The sequence below is a fragment of the Haliotis asinina genome, chromosome 1 (assembly GCF_037392515.1).
Source record: "Haliotis asinina isolate JCU_RB_2024 chromosome 1, JCU_Hal_asi_v2, whole genome shotgun sequence".
Classification (NCBI taxonomy): Eukaryota; Metazoa; Mollusca; class Gastropoda; order Lepetellida; family Haliotidae; genus Haliotis; species Haliotis asinina.
Window position 1 is genome coordinate 12,291,063 of NC_090280.1, and position 17,802 is coordinate 12,308,864.

Consider the following 17,802-nt stretch of genomic DNA (forward strand, 5'->3'; position numbering starts at 1 on the left):
TTTAATTATAGGTTTTTTAAAAGAAATTGATTTCTTCGTTGAATTTTGAGTAATATGTTCTGCATATAAATGTATTTTAATGATTGGTAGTTTAGGTTAGGAACTAGAATTGTTAGTGGCTGTACCCTCAAAGGGGGTTGAAGTATTGTAAAATTATTGTCCTCCTGAGAGGGTACGTAAGTCCAAAAACATTCCATGTAAATTTAAATCTACCAGGTTTTTTAATCGTAGTATTCTTGTTGTTTTAATTTTGGCTAGCATATTGTACACTCGCCAGCAGCTGAAGGGATGATGTAAATCCAACTAGGGTCTATGCAGGTAGCAAAGGTACTGTAAGTCCCCATGGTCCCTAGTTTGGTGATCTACCTTCAGTTGTTGGCGATCTATAGCCTGATTTTATAGTGTATTGTCCTAATGGTGATGTTGTTTTTAACTTTCCATGCTAGTTTTAATTCCATTTGTGATATTCTAGTTGTTTTACTGTCCTTCGTTGACAGGTTTTATAGTAGACATATAATTAATTTTGATATTAGATGTTCTCGTCACGATATGGCTGAGATATTGCCGATGTGACGTTAAATTTTAACTCACTCACTCACCCATTCATGGACATACCTGAATATTTCATGGAACTATTTTAAGTGACACTGTGCTGCTAGAAACAATGCATATATGTATTCATGGAAACGTGTGGGTACAATGGATGTATGTATGGATCTATCATGGACATATCTGTGTTGAGGAATTTCTTATGGATGCCATGAGGTAAGTTGTTCTTCCTTAGATGTTGTTTGCACCAATGTGTGGAGGAATATCATGTTCTAAATACAGGCACACCAAGCGATGGTACTAAAGATCACAATGCAGACCTGAGACAATGACTGAAGGTCTAAAAATAAACACACCGGGTGTTGATATAATAGATCTCCATATACAATAGAGAGGAGTGACTCATGGTCTCAATATAGACACACCAGGTGTTCACACAATAGATCTCCATATACAATAGAGAGGAGTGACTCATTTTCTAAAAATACACACACCAGGTGTCCAGGTGTTGATGACGTCATGAATCCAATATGGAGGATTTGGTCCTGAAGTAGCCTGGATACAACAACCACTAAACTCAATTTTTTGGTACTCTTTATATCACTGCATATGAAAGACTTTAGGTTAGTCATAAACGAAACACCATTTTTTTAAAAAAAACAACTTGTGGTTAATCAATACCGAGCGCTTAAAGGTTGCTAGAAAACCGTCTGCTTCTCTCTCGCCCGCAAACGAAACCGCAGACAGGTTACGTAACTCTGTCGCCAGAGCCCTACAATGACGTCATAGAAGGAACGGTTTCCAGCTAAATGTATAGAAAATGTGTAGGAAGCTCGTCATTTTGCTGATTTCTCGACGTCACCAAAGACATGCCGAATTGTTGTGTTGCCGTCAATTGTTCCTTGGGGTCGGGTGATGGTGTCACTATGCACAGATTTCCACCAGACTCCGCAGTTTGTGCTTAAATTGACTGTTAGTGTGTGCGAAGTGAGCTTTGTGGAAGCCTGTGGTATATACTTAATCGGATGGTTCGCCCCCGACCACGCTTCCAGCTAAGAAAATGGAGTTCAAGTTTCATCGAGTTTATAAAATCAAGACTGCTTACTACACATTGCTGACCAAAAGGATTTTGCATGGATATATCGCTTTCTTCCTCGGAAACGAGGTTGTGGTCGAAGTGACAATATTATCGTAAGTAATATTATATTGACCCCTCATATTGACCGATTCCAAGACTGAAATTGTTATGTTACAAGCAATGTCATGTAAAATCCTAATGCCCATCAATGAAATACATATTTTACTACCAGTAGAAAGTAATTTTGATTTTGTAAGTCGGTGAAAACAAACTTAAATAGCATTCATCCTCAGACAGGGCGCCGCCATTTTTGAAAATCGTGAAGTCACGGGCTAAAGTCCGTTAGAATTATTGAAATTATGATTTGTTCTCATCAAGTTAGAAAATCAAAACTACTTTTACTGGTAGTTAAATATGCATTTGAATCATGGCCAAAAGGATTTTGCATGACACAACTTTTAACATAAGGACTTCTTCCAAGGAAACGAGGTAGGGGTCGAAGTGACATTTATATTGCAAGCAATGTTATATTGACCTCCACCTCACTTCCAAGAGTGAAATTGTTATGTTATAAGCTATGTCATGCATAATCCTATTGTCCATCAATAAAATACATATTTTACTGCCAGTAGAAAGTAATTGTCCCTTTGTAAGTCGGTGAAAACAAACTTAAATAGCATTCATTACAAGACAGGGCGCCGCCAAGTCAAATCCATTTGAATTAATGAGATTATGTATGGTTTGTTCTCATCAAGTTAGAAACTCAAAACTACATAAATATGTATTTGAATCATTACCAAAAGGAGTTTGCAAGACACAACCTGTAACATAACCTACGTGAGGTCGGGGTCGAAGTGAAAATACTGCGCGATAAATTTCTTCACTTGCTAAATTTACTTGGTTTGTAACGTTCACTCACCAGTATGTATACACTTGTCAATATACGTCTATATACTTGGTCTCAAAATCCTAATTACTTTATAATCATACTTGCATGCATTTTGAAACTTAATAAAAAGAAGCGATCTGCGAATGTATAACAGGAATGTAATATATAGACAGTTCATAGTTTTCCTATATGAATCATTCGCACGCACGCCCTAGTGCATGTCGTCTGCATCATTACACTTAACGATGAAAACAATGATTCTGTTGAAACTACGACAACTTATTAAAAACAAAAATGCAAATATGACAATTAAAGTTACAGGAGCAATGTCAGGCTAATACCTTCTTCGAGGATTGTATCCATCAATATCCACAAAAACAAGTGATAGATAATTCATCTGCAGATTTCCCAAGTGATGTGTCTTTTAACAGTCTAATATACGAAAACGCGATGTATCGTTTCAGGTTTTTCACATTGCTGTATAGTTTCATTGGTCACCCAAGATAGCACACCTGGCAACTAATTTGATAATATGCGTCATTCTTTTTAAAAAGTTATTTAGTTAGCCTATAATGAGGAATCAATCGATGTATTGGCGGTTAATCCTTTGAAAGAAGGGTGTTGTTTTACATAGACTCAGACACGACAGAGTGTATTCAGTATAGATTAGTAAATGTACATACATAAGCACTACTTTTTGACAACTCCCCCATTTTAATCCCCAGAAAACAAATGAATCAATCAGCGTGTTATCGGTTAATCCTTTGATCGATCCAGACAAAAGAAATGACAAATGGGGGCCTTTGTCGGGTAATCTAAGTGGCGTTACCTCTAATTATACCTGTTATAAATTCATTAACTGAGCATCAAGTGAATAATGACAAATAACTTGTAGGTTTATACCACCTAACACGGATTACAACCTAGCAACACCAAGTAATTTTGACAGAATCAAAACAAGGATTGTAACTCGAAAACTAGGCAAAGCAGGAGACAAAACTATTCATATGATAGTAGATATAGCTTTCATTTTTCTCAACAGATTTCGCGATTTCAGGTTTGTACAAACCTGTAAACGAAATAGTTTAACCCCTAAAATGTAGATGAATACTGCACAGACCCCCATTTCTGTACCCACTATTACGTCACGGAAACGCGCCGCTCTGATTGGTTGAAATTTCGTTTGCGGTTGAGAATTGTGCACGGTTGACAAAAAGGTCGATTTAAGGTAATTACAGATCGAAATGAGCAGTTGTAATGACGGGGTTTCATTTATAAGGATGTCAGCACGTGATTTTGCATTTGTACCCTATTAGAGTATGTGTGACCTTTAAGACTGTAGGCGTTATTCCTTATAAGCATTAGTAGACTTCACCCGGACATACTAGCCTATTCACAGTATAGTGTAAACATTCCCCTCTGCCATGTCATGCATACCCTACATTCTGAAATGTCTTGTATACTATTCAATCACAGTTCGTACTGCTCGTTACACCAGTGACGATAAGGGGTACAGTTAGTATTCACATGTCTTGGAGGACGACAAACGGGATCGTGTGGGCAGACTCACTGATTTGGTTAACACTGATCTTTTGAAAACGTACTCACAACTCGTTCGTTCATCCACGTGTTTCTGTTGTCAGGACCCCTGGAGTGTAAGGTGTTCGTATTAGTGGTCTACCTGTAAACGTTGCTGGTATCCATGAATATAGACGCGCAAGTGTGAATATGTGCTAGTCAACTGTACAAGCAGGTTTTACGATTCACTTCCTCATTGCTTTCTGTGACAGGCGGTCACAACTATGCGTGTTCAGTGTGAGATTTATTGTATGATTATGCTGACAGAATCTGACCCTTTTAGCTCACCCTTACATAAACAACTTACAGGGATGTTTAAAAACGCATAAAAGGCATGGACGATCAAAAGGTAAGGGATCAATAAAAGGAACAATGGCTGATGGTTGATTACCAACTGAAAGGAGCTGTCAGTAGGTGATATGGTACATCTCCAGAAATCAGATAGAATGTCTTGTGCAATACTATGTTTAAGTGATGAATCACATCAAGTAACGAAAAGTCATGAAGTTGCGTCCCACTTACCCAATCGTTGATACACTATCCGGGTGCGAGTACGCGAGATCGCCTCGAAGGGGTGGCTACGTCTGCCACAGTAACCTCGTGACGACAGGCAGACGCGAGGTCCAGTGTTGCAGGGTCAGGTCTGCCTGGATTGACCACTCCAGGTGGGGCATAGATGGGAATTCGAAGTGAAGAAAATCAGTTGAAATATAAAGCTGACTTAGATATTCGATACCTACGCTCTTGCATACACATAAGACGAACACTTACAAAGGATAAAATGGGAGGTCTTTTCAGCAATGAAACATACATTAGAGCTGGAAAAGATATAATATAACTTTTAATTGTATGTAAAACCAGTAAATTTATCATATTCGCCATAACATTTGTCAATTAAAGTAGACCTTTCATTCACAAACAATGGACATTTAAGTAAAACGTGACACACATCTTCCACCTCATCCTTACAATATAATCTCGCTCTTAAAACAGTTCCATGATACAGGGCAGTCTCACCCCGAATCGGGGTCACATCGCATATAAAATTAGGTCTTTTGTGTGATTTGGCGGTGGGAAATTCAACATAGTGCGTATCATTAAAATTTGTCTTCAAATTACAATACAATCATCATATTCCCACCTACGCCTGTAGGACTAGAACGATGTGATATTTTCTGAACAATAAACGTATCCATCATTACCCGTTTAACATCAGAAACAACAAACCTAACATGTGAATTGGAAAAAAACATTAGCTAAGTGAGATAAATCCAAATCGTAATTTTTAAATTCCAGTTTTTCTTAATATTAAAAGCATGGCTGTTGCCCCAGTTAAAATCCTAGCCGTATCCTATCCTGTACTATGTTACATACGCGCCTGTAAAATCTAACATTGCTGCACCACTGTAGAACAAACAAAAACACCATGGCGTCCACCTCATGTCCCCAATCACAGCTTTATTCAGTGCAAACTTGCGCATTCCTAAATGTACGGAAGCTTAGTAGGGCCACGGTGAAAAATGTTTTCTGGTGTCACCATCTCCTACGTAGGACTTAGTATATCCTACGGAGGACTTAGTATCTCAAACAAACCTACATAATATACATATATCTTACAGCAAAACATATCTGCACTGGAAATATATACAATTAACAGTTATTAAAATGATATATTTGAAGTGGTACAAATATTACATGCACCACCAACATGTGCAAAACCCAACACAATGCCAGCTCTGTCGAGAATCAATTCAATATCACTAAGAAAACGACAAATCCTGGTCACGGCACCAAATCGGTGAAAGGAGCCCTCTGGGGGCAGTCCAGTGACAGGAGTTCAATGCAGATTGTACCTCGGTGTTTCCCTGTTCATGGTTTATTGTGGACTTTACGTTGTGTAATTTTAATAAATCATGGAAACCTACAAACCAGCTGAACAGTGTACACTCTGCTTCGGTTCAGTGGCATTTGTCATCTCTTTCAACAAAATATGAAGGCAGAAGTGTAAACAATAATGATAATTATTCTGTTAAAGAACACGTAAGAGAAATAAGCAAAACACATTATAACAAAAACTGAACAAAAATAGCTCTCTGTCACTCCTTTAACAAAAAAACAAAACAAAACCTATTTCCTACACTAGTTCCTACATCTACTAAATTGCTAACGCTAATTTCACCCCCAACCCACACTAGCTACATATAAATTCCGTGAAATATACTATATCATAATTTATTTTCCCCACCCAACTACAATATAAAACTACTCAACAATACGAGTCCTAAGAAAACAAAACAACCCTAACGAGCCCAAGAGAACATCCTCTGTACAGGCGTGGACTTACTTGCTCGGAACACCGATACGCAAGACAATGATATCAGTCGCATCAGGTTCTTGAGGGCATGATGGGCGAGCTGGCTAAGGCGTCAGGCTAGTAATCCAGCGAGGTTGAGGTTTCTGGATCCAGCCCACCTGTGACCGGTTCTAAAAACCTTGTCAACTTTGTGTGCAGACTCTTTCAGTGTTGTCACAACCCGTAGTGTACAGTGCACAACCCTCTGCACTTAAAAAAACCCCACGAATCCGTTGGTATTTGATCAGATGGTGGCCACATGAACACATGCATACATCTAGTTGCGGGTACAGCAACGTGCAGTAAACGTGGACTAAGCACTGTGACTATGTGTCCAAGTCCACCAAGCTGTGAATTGGGTACCTCGTTAGGATGAGAGAGCCACAATAAACACGGTGCGCCTAGTTGCAGCAAGAGTTCCATGATCCCCAGGGAGTTGAACTTGAAATACGATGTGCTGTAGAGATTGACATCCAGTGATCGAGGGAAAAATACCAGCGCCTTGAGCATGCACTAGCGCGTGGATATGTGCGCTATATAAATATCCCATATCTACCTTATATACCCCGTGAGCTAACCTCCGAAAGGTCACAAGGTGTTATAATTGGCTATGCAACAATAAACAACTTCACTGTGGCACCGCACAGCTTCCGCTTCCGCACCCAACATAGGGATAGGCGTAGGGATACGACAGATATCCAGTTGCACTATATGACCGACGAAGGAAATTCCAATGGAATCATACTGCCCGGCAAACGTGAGTGGTAAGTAGACTTCAAGATAACAACGTCAACACAGTACTTGCACAATAGGCAAAGATGTAATTATGTATAAGCCACCTAACGTATTTGTTTACAACAAAACCACGTGTATAAAAAGCCACCCAACCCACCGATATGTAAACACAAACAACCGCAAAACACCATAACACTATTTTATTCCACCCAACATCCCGTTTCTAAACTATAAATTACCCGATCTGCAACAGTATACATGCCTGTATGTTACTTCATTACATAAATTATTACAGGTATCAGCTTTTAATGATTCTGATTCAATAAACATGAACATCATGCCTATCCCGGACTCCATATGTTTACGGAAGTGACGTCACGAACCACGCTCACTCCGACATGGGTAGGCAGAAAGTCACAATGGCTGATGATAACAATGGGAACCGGTGTAGCGTGAAAGGCAAACAATGGTCGGACTATGTACTTAACATGCCCGTTGCGGCACGCGAACGGTACGAGAGGAAACTGAAGTATCGACAGGGCACTTGCACTTTGCCTGACCCGTATTGTTTGCGAAATGGCTGGGTGGATGATCCGACAATGTGGCCGGAGATAACTTTCACGGATATTTATTTCTATCTGATAGACACCCCAGGTCAGTTCACCCACGAATCTATGAGGGCCTTCAAGTCACTGAAAGCATATGCATATGTGGAAAGTGGACACGTTTTTCCAATACAGTACCACAATGTTGATGACAGATCACCTCTGTGTTTGCTGAAAACAAAGGTTATTCCATCTCAGCGCCTACGTGAAAAACCACACCAGCCATGGGTCTGCATCAACACGGCAAATGGAAAAGTGTACTGTGCACATTGCACATGTATGGCAGGGTATGTAATTACTTCTTTACATATTATTGTTTTGGTTTTGTATACTTTAATTTCAGCTGTACATAAAACAATATTCGCAATTTTTTCTCATAATAATAAAATAATGACTTCAGAAGCAAGTGTGTCAAAAAGCCATTTGTCTCATTTTATTATCATTATATTTTTTAGACTAGGCGAGGTTTGCAGTCACATAGCAGCACTGCTATTCAAGGTGGATATAGCTGTACGAGCTGGACTTACATCAAAGGCATGCACAAGTGATGCCTGCAAGTGGAATTCTGCTTATAGAAGAGAGGTGTGTACAAACTGAATGCAGTATTAAAAGTATAAAACCCACTGAACTCAGTAAGCCATTAACACAGGTGTTGAAAACTCTTATGTATTTAAGATTAATATGATATTTGCTACGTTTATGTGATAACTCTCACTTCAACTTGAAAGTATATATATACCCCGGTATGTGTATTGTTTTCAGCTTCATCCAGACCAGATATGTGATGTTCAGATTCTATTTGGACGGAAGCAAGCAGTGAAGACTGTGTCAGCTACCAGTCGAGCACCACTTCCTGATATAAATACCCTACAGTCACTGAAAGCTGTCTGCCCTGATGCTGTGTTTTCACGACCATACCCCCACTGGAGTGAGTGAGTGAGTGAGTTAATATTTAACGTCACATCGGCAATATCTCAGCCATATCGTGACGAGAACATTTAATACTAAAATGAAATATATGTCTATTATAAAATCTGTCAGCGAAGAACAGTAAAACAACTAGGATATCACAGAGTAGAATATAAAACTAGTAACTATACCTAAAACAATTTATCTATACAGGACAATACAATGTAAAAATGGGCTATAGATTGCTAACAACTGAAGGTAGATCACCATACTAGGGACCATGGGGACTTACAGTACTTTTGCTACCTGCATGGACCCTAGCTGGATTTACATCATTCCCTCAGCCGTCAGCAATTTGTGAAATCTAGCCATACAATAAAAAGACACGTATTCTACGATTAAAAACCTGGAAATTTAGAATTTACTTTCACTGTTTGTGGACTTACGTATCCTCTCAGGAGGACAATAATTTTACAATACTTCAACCCCCTTTGAGGGTACAGCCACTAACAATTCTAGTTACAAGTCTAAACAACCAATAATTAAACTATATCTATTTACAGAACATGTTATTCAAAATTCAACCAGAAAATCAATTTCTTTTAAAAAACCTATAATTAAATGAGAATTAATGTTAGTAAAAAGATCCTGTACAGTTTTGACATTGAAATATTTATCCCTTGTGATGGAGAATTCGACACAGTCAAGCAGAATATGCTTGACCGTGACTCTCTCATCACAAGGGATACAAAATGGAGGATCCTCACCTTTTAAAAGATATGAATGAGTATATCTAGTGTGGCCAATACGACATCGTCTTAAAATAACCTCTTCAAATCTGGACTGACAGCCCAAGTAGGTGTAACCAATATACGGTTTTATTTCGTGTAATTTATTTATACCTACTTGGGTGTCCCACTTCTTCTGCATCAGATCACGGATGTAACTTCTAATGCTAGCTTTGTCATCAGGGTAAGGAATAAGAAGTGGTGTCACAGATTTGTTGAGTGCTGCCTTAGCAGCAAGATCAGCCATTGTGTTATCGGAAATGCCTACGTGGCTGGGTAACCAACAGAATACGATGTCGTATTGGCCAGTAGCAAGATTATTATACAATTCAATAATTTCAATTAAAAGTGGATGTTTACAAGAAATATGTTTAATCGCCTGAAGACAAGAAAGAGAGTCTGAATAGATTATATATTGTTTACGTTTAGGGTGTCTTTGAATATATTTAAGAGCTGTTAATATGGCGTTAGCTTCTGCAGTTAAAATAGAGCTGTTATCTGGAATTCTAGAAGATATTGTTCTGGTTCCAATGACAGTAGCACAAGCTACTGCACCACCGTCCTTGGATCCATCTGTAAATAAGGATTTGTAATTGCTATATTTATGTTTCAATTGATGATATTCTTGTTTATATTGTACATCATTTGTTTCTGATTTTTTAAATGATGTTAATGTTAGGTCAACTTGTGGCCTAACCAACTGCCAAGGAGGAGAAGAAAGAAGACGAGAAGGCGATATACTTTCCAGCTCTATACCGGCTGAAGAAATAAATGGTTTAATTCTGTGCCCAAGAGGTGGTACAAGAGAAGACGTTTTGTTATACAAGTCCTCATAAAGGGGATTGAACACACAGTTATAGGCAGGGTTAGATTCATTAGAATATAATTTAGTAATGTATTGTAAAGACAATTTTATACGACGTTGAGTAAGAGACGGTTCATCGGCCTCAACGTAGAGACTATCAATAGGTGAAGTTCTGAAAGACCCAAGACAAAGTCTTAAGCCTTGATGGTGGACAGAGTCAAGAAGTTTAAGGTTGCTTTTGCAGGCTCCACCATATACGATGGAGCCATAATCGAGTTTCGAACGCACGAGTGATCGATATAGATGTAAGAGGGTTGATTGATCCCCTCCCCACTTTGAGTTGGAAACAACTTTCAACAAGTCAAGAGCCTTCAGGCATTTAGTTTTAAGGGACTTAATATGAGGCAGAAATGTTAAGTGGGAGTCAAAGATTAGGCCCAAGAACTTGGCCTCCTTTACAACTTTGATGGGAGTGCCATCTAGAGATAGTTCAGGATCTTTATGTGGCTTATATGTTCTGCAAAAATGTATACAATTAGTTTTGGATTTAGAAAATTTAAAGCCGTTTTCAAGACACCATTTGTTTATTTTATTTAGACACAACTGTAGTTGTCGTTCAATAGTATGCATATTTTTACCTCGACAAGAAATATTAAAATCATCCACAAAAAGTGATCCATCAATGGAATCGTTTAAAACCTTCGACAAACTGTTGATCTTAATACTAAATAATGTAACAGACAAAATGCTGCCTTGTGGAACACCCTGATCCTGATTATAATGATCAGACAGAGTTGAACCTACTCGTACTTGAAATTGCCTGTCTTTTAAAAACTCTGATATAAAAAGAGGCAGACGGCCTCTCAACCCAAAGTCATGTAAATCCTTCAAAATACCATGCTTCCATGTCGTATCATAAGCTTTTTCGAGATCAAAGAAAATCGATACTGCATGTTGTTTAGTGACCATAGCATTTTTCACGAAGGATTCTATACGTACCAAATGATCAATGGTACTTCGATTTTTTCTGAAACCACATTGAATATTTGTGATAAGGTTATTGGTTTCAAGATACCAAGTTAGTTTATTATTAACCATACGTTCCATGGTTTTACAGACACAGCTAGTGAGAGATATCGGTCTATAATTTGATGGATCGGTATGATCCCTGCCAGGTTTGGGTATTGGGACTACAATGGCATTACGCCATGAAGGAGGAAGTTTTCCAGACGTCCATATTTTATCAAATATGTCTAAAAGTGTGACCAGGCATGGCTCAGGTAAGTGTTTCAGTAACTGGTAATGTATATTATCATCACCCGTTGCAGTGTCATGAGCTTGCTCAAGAGCAGTATGTAGCTCATGTAATGAAAACACTTCATTATAATCTTCACCGTTATTTGATTCAAAATTAAGTTTGGTCTTTTCCTGTTCTTTCTGATATCTCTGAAACTCAGGAACATAATTTGCTGATGAAGAATTTTCGCCACTTTTATTTGCAATTTTACATTTATCCGTAATTAAATTCTCACCATCTTTGAGATGGTGAACAGCCGATTTTGTGCATTTGCCTTTTATTCTCTGAATCATGTTCCATACTTTGGACATAGGCGTTCGTGAATTACTTTTGGAAATATAGTTCCTCCAGGATTGCCGTTTGTTTTGCTTAAAGGTACGACGTGCCTTCGCATTTAGTATTTTAAATTTATTTAAGTTATGGACAGTTGGGTGTTGACGAAAACATTTCTCTGCCTTTTTCCTTGCTTTCCTAGCATTTTTGCAGTCTGCATTAAACCATGGGTTCCGTACATGTGGAGCTGTAGAGGACCTTGGTATACACTCATCAGCAATTTTATTTAAGGCATCAGAAAACACCTGAATAGGATCAGCAATATCCAAGAAACATTCGGGTCTTAGTCTAGATGTGCATAAGGTTTGAAATAAGGACCAATCTGCTTTGGAAAAATTCCATCGTGTGTGAGATGCAGAATCAGTTGGAGAAGTTCCTGATAGTATCGTAGGATAGTGATCACTTCCACAAAGGTCATTGTGGACTGACCATTCAAATCCATTAAGTACAGTAGAGTCTGCAAGAGACAAATCCACTGCAACGGCTTGAAGGTTAGTTTGTAGTGTTACTGGGCTGTGAATAACATTCTGCTTAACAAGGATCGATGATCCACCGGTGGCTCGATCACCCGGAGGTGAGAAAGAATGATATGCATCAAACTGACATAAAATAAAAGTATCTGTCTGTTTGAGGTACGTCTCCTGTAGACACACAGCTGATGGTGCAAAGTCTTGGACTAATAGCTGTAATTCATTAAAATTAGTCCTTAATCCTCTACAATTCCACTGTACTATATTGTTGGAAGACATTATCTTTTAGGTGGGTTGATTGGGGATCTACCCCGAACTTTTTTTGAGGGCGACAAACTGTGTGCCCTAGAATAGACGTTTTCGGAGACGTCCATGTCCTCGAGAGATCCATATTTGTTATATAGCTGAATTCTATTTTCCGAGCCTTTTGGGGCTCTGCCACTTTGCTTTTTGGGAGCATCGTGCTTCAGTTTAGTTTTGCTTTTCACAGCTTGCTGACTATCAGATGATGACTGAGACTGTGAACTTGATTGAGAAGACGACGTATGATTAGACGACGGTTGTGAAACTTCCTCTAACGTACTAGGTATTGACTCCGCAGTTTGAGATGATGTAGCAGGATATAGATTCTGTGGAGAGTTGCCTTTTATCCAAGTCAAGTTTGTTTGGCAGCTTGTAGTTGATTTAGATACTTTAGGGCTTAGCTCGATTGGTGTTCTGGTTACTGAAGCATAACTTTCTGACAGCTCAGATCTCTGTACAAGTTTCTTGGCATCAGAAAAACTAATGTTCTGGGTAAATTTGATCTTGTTGATCTGCATTTGTTCTTTCCAAATTGGACATTCTTTAGAGAAAGAGGAATGATCACCTGAACAGTTGGTGCATTTCTTAAAAGTACTTGTACAATCTTCAGTTGTGTGTGTCTTTTCACCACAGTGAGCACACACAACAGACAATGTACATGTATTCACACCATGGCCATACTTCTGACATTTAAAGCATCTCAGCGGATTGGGAATGTAGGTGTCAACAGTGATATTACAGTAACCTGCCTTCAAGAACTTGGGAGCAGTTGGTGACGAAAAGGAAAACAGGTAGGTATTTGTTGGAACAGTTTCATTGTTTTTACGTGTTGAAAAGCGTTTTACATAGAGTACACCTTGGTCTTTCATTTCAGTCGCGATGTCAAGTTCTGTCATTTCAGAAAATAACCGATCACCGTCTCTGATGATACCTTTGCTCGTGTTTAACGTCTTGTGAGCAGAAACAGTAACTGGAATGCCAACAAACGATTCTGTACTCAACAAATTGACTGATTGCTGCCGTTTCCCGCACTCAATCTGCAGTGCACCTGAACGTAGCCGTTTAATGTTCTTAACTTCCCCGGCAATACCTTGAATACCTTTGGCAACTGCAAACGGGTTCAGTTTTAGAGGTGTTTTGTCAACAGTTTCAATCACAAGAAAGCGTGGCCAAAAGTCAATTGCTCTGGACGGTGGAAGGTCATCATCATCAACATCATTTTCAAGAGGACGTTTGGTTTTTTTGGTGGGGATTTCATAAGCCATGTTTAGGGTTTAGATTTCATCATCCGAGCTCCCCACCCACCACGGAGTATCACAAGGACAATGCTAAAAACAAGCGGATCTCCAGCTTGCAGCACCAAGGATACCCGGATGATATACTCAAACAGAATAATATAAAAGTAATTATTCCACCTGATTGGCCCATTCCCCACTGGATGAAGAGGAAACTGACAGTGCTGATGAAGATGAGAATATGCAGTCATTCCCACCTGCACTTACAAGTTTAGAATGCAATGCTGATGAAATGAAAAATGCTGATAGTTTGGTTTCCCATTGTGAAAAAAAATGGAATCAGTATCACTGTGAGCCTGCCCAAATACATAATCTGGAAGAGGTTACGAGAAACCAAGCAATCAGTCCACTGTGGTATGAACACAGGAAAGGCCGTATCACTGGGACTAAAGCTCATTCTATCCTGGTTATGAAAGACAACACAGATCCCGCCAACAGGGTCAGCAGTATTATGGGGTATGATACCCGAGACCTTTCTAAAGTTAATGCAGTTGCATGGGGCATAGACAATGAGGACAAGGCCCGCAAATGCTACTTAAAGCATCAGGCTGGACACCATAGAGACTTTAAATGTAGGTCTGCTGGAATATTGATCAGTGCCAGTAAGCCATATATTGGTGCTTCCAGTGATGGAACTGTTAGCTGTTCTTGTTGTGGGAACGGCTGTCTTGAAGTCAAGTGTCCATACAAGCACAGAGACTCTGATATCACCACTGCATCTAAGGATCCAGGCTTCTGTTTGGATGATAACTTTATGTTAAGGAAAGGACATAAATATTACACCCAAGTCCAATTGCAAATGTATGTCCATGATGTAAGTTATTGTGATTTTGTGGTGTACACCAACATAGACATGGTTATTGCACGAATACCTCGGGACATTGCTTTTTGTGCCAGTCTGGTGTCGAAGTGTGAAAATTTCTTTTTTAAACATGTTCTTCCTGAACTCATTTCTTGCAGACTTGAGAATTCAAGGCCAAATAGGGAAGATGACACTGATAAAAAAGAAGTTGACACACATTGACTAAACTACACATTCATACCTTCACATCACACATTAGCAATGCACCCTAGGTATGAATGATATTTATTATATAACTATATTCAACAAATATTACATCCTACACAAAATATCCATAATTATGTTTACTAACGTGGAACACAGAGACGTTGTAGCCAGACAATATTTCATTGAAGAGCAGAAATTAGACGTCCGTCAAATAAGTGGAAATGTCATGAAAAATGCTTCTCGTACGGTGTATGTGGTAGAATGTGCTGATGTTTGTGAAAAGGAAACATACAACTTTAAACTAACCAATCGGAAATCAAATAATAGCTTGCCCTATGTGAGTTGTGAACAATAGAACACAATAGAGCCAAGGTCCAGCTTGGGGCAATCAAGCTAGAGACAAATACCATACAACCCGTGAAGGTCCTGGGGTAGAATAGGCCTTCAGCAACCCATGCTTGCCATAAAAGGCAACTATGCTTGTGGTAAGAGGTGACTAACGGATCGGGTGGTAGTGCTCGCTGACTTGGGTTGACACATGCCATTGGTTCCCAATTGCGCAGATCGATGCTCATGTTGTTGATCATTGGATTGTCTGGTCCAGGCTCAATTATTTACAGACCGCCACCATATAGCTGAAATATTGCTGAGTGCGGCTTAAAACTAAACACACTCACTCTCTCAAATACCATACATACTATAAAAAAAGATTTACTCCAATAAAACCACGACCAAACTGTTTCAAGATTGATACCGTATTTACACAAATAAATAAAATATAAAAATATGACTCTACCACACATAGGACACAGTATCTCCTTCGTAGGACTTAATATATTGTTACGAGAGTGTATTGTCTATAAATTGTATTATTAATTAACTAATAATCACTACTGGGTCACAACATTTAGAGTTTTGAATGATAATTATTATGGGTCACATTTAGTATCATAAATATTCAGTAGGTTTTGTTTTGATGGCGATGGCGGTATGAGCTCGACCATTTCGGAATCAATGACTGAACATATATAGAGCTGGTTGCCGTGTTGACTACGGGAGTATATATATCCTCCTGCCTCCGTCAATGCTTGATCTTCATAACCCTTGCCTGACTGCTCGCTGTGTTACATTCTGCATAACTGTTTCTCACTCTCATATCAAGACTTCAGTGAGTTGGCATTATATTTGTGATCCATTAGGCATTACTTTAGAATTGACTCAGTTGTATTGTACATGAAACCTCTCTTGTGAATCTGTATATTTTTGCCTTTGTTTTGCTTGATATAAAGAGTTATTAAAAATTTCAGACCACTCAGTGTGGTATTTTGCTGGTTCTGAGAGGATTTCTTACAACTTTTGTCACTGCAAATTTTAAATGTGACAAAATTGGGGGCTCATCCGGCATAGAATTCATTTGGCATTTGAGACCATTTGTGAAATATATTCCATTTTTTTTCAATTTTGCAACAAGTTAATTGTGGAACCTGCAAAATGGTGGGAAACGTGGGAAGTTTCTTACGTCCCCTGACCCTGAGACAGTCAGTGAATTACGCAAGTCAGATTTATTGCAGATTTCTTCACATTTCAAACTTGATGCCAAACCTGCAATGAGGAAATTTCAGAATTTGAAAGTTGTTTTGAATCACTTTATTGATGAGGATGTTTTTGGACATGAAGTTTTAGAAATGGTTGAGGAGGAATGTTTAGACCAGTCGGAGGTGAAAAAAATGGAACTGAAATGGATGGAAATGGAAAAGAAAAAGTTTCAAATGGGGAAGGAAAAAGAAAGAGAAATGGGAAGAGACAGAAAGAGATTGAATTGAAATTGAATTGAAAAAATTGGAAATTGAACTGAAAAAGCTAGAAAAGTCATCTCAGCCCTCAGATTCTTCCTATTTTGACACTACAAGGCATACTATCCTTGTACCCACGTTTAATGAGAAAGAAGTAGACAAATATTTTCTCAATTTTGAAAAGGTTGCTGAAAATTGCAAACTGTTTTGAAGGGTAAAGCTCAGGATGCTTATTCAGCTTTGTCTTTGACTATGATCTTGTCAAGAGTACACTTTTGAAAGCTTTTGAGTTAGTGCCTGAGGCTTATCGTCAGAAATTCAGAAATGCTCACAAAAGGGACAATGAGACTTTGCTAGAGAAAAGGAAAACATTGTTTGATAGGTGGTGTGGGTCTAAGGAGATCACAATTTTTGATGGTTTGAGACATAGTTTTGATGGAAGATTTCAAGCAGAGTGTTCATTCTGACCTTAAGACTTATGTGGATGAACATAAGGCAGCAATGTTGACAGATGATTATTGTTTGACACACAAGAGTTCTTTAAGGTCTCCGGATAATGCAAAGTTTTCTGGCCAAAAGGGCTTACCCCCAGGTAAGACCTCAGGACATGCAGGTTTCAGTGGTGTTAGAACAGGTTCAAATCCCAGTGGCAAGCAGCCCAATACTTTTCAGTCTAAGCCTAAAACTACCATTGGTTCTGATCCTGTTTGTGCATATTGTAAGAAGCCAGATCATTTGATTTCTGCATGTTACAACCTCCTGTTCAGAAATAAGGCTACAGCTTCCCCGAATGTTTTAATGTCCATCGCACCTAAGCCTTTCTTTTCAGGTGGTTCTGAGGAGAGTTTTGTTTGTGAGAGAAAGTTCCTAGATTCTGTAGTTCGGAAGGAGTTTTTGCCCTTTGTGTATAAGGGTTCTGTGTCGCTTATGGGAGATAATTCTACCTCAAGACCTGTTATAATTTTAAGGGATACTGGAGCCCTTCAATCTCTGATTCTGAAGGATATGTTGTC

At 38.8% G+C, this 17,802-nt stretch overlaps 2 protein-coding genes across 2 annotated transcripts in view; one reads left to right on the forward strand and one right to left on the reverse strand.

Moving 5' to 3' along the window:
• The window catches only part of LOC137291274 (carcinoembryonic antigen-related cell adhesion molecule 5-like), a 224,105-nt gene extending 219,846 nt beyond the window's left edge, over positions 1–4,259 (reverse strand). The window contains exon 1 of the mRNA XM_067822607.1: positions 4,125–4,259. The gene's annotated coding sequence lies outside the window, so the exon portion shown is untranslated. The remainder of the gene's footprint in view (positions 1–4,124) is intronic.
• A 3,405-nt stretch (positions 4,260–7,664) lies between these two features.
• On the forward strand, positions 7,665–15,011 carry LOC137291360 (uncharacterized). The gene is made up of 4 exons (XM_067822713.1): positions 7,665–8,074; positions 8,243–8,369; positions 8,550–8,715; positions 14,119–15,011. Exons 1-4 carry the CDS (start codon positions 7,671–7,673, stop codon positions 15,009–15,011), a joined length of 1,590 nt encoding a protein of 529 aa, XP_067678814.1. The 5' UTR covers positions 7,665–7,670.
• Positions 15,012–17,802: the final 2,791 nt, after the last annotated feature.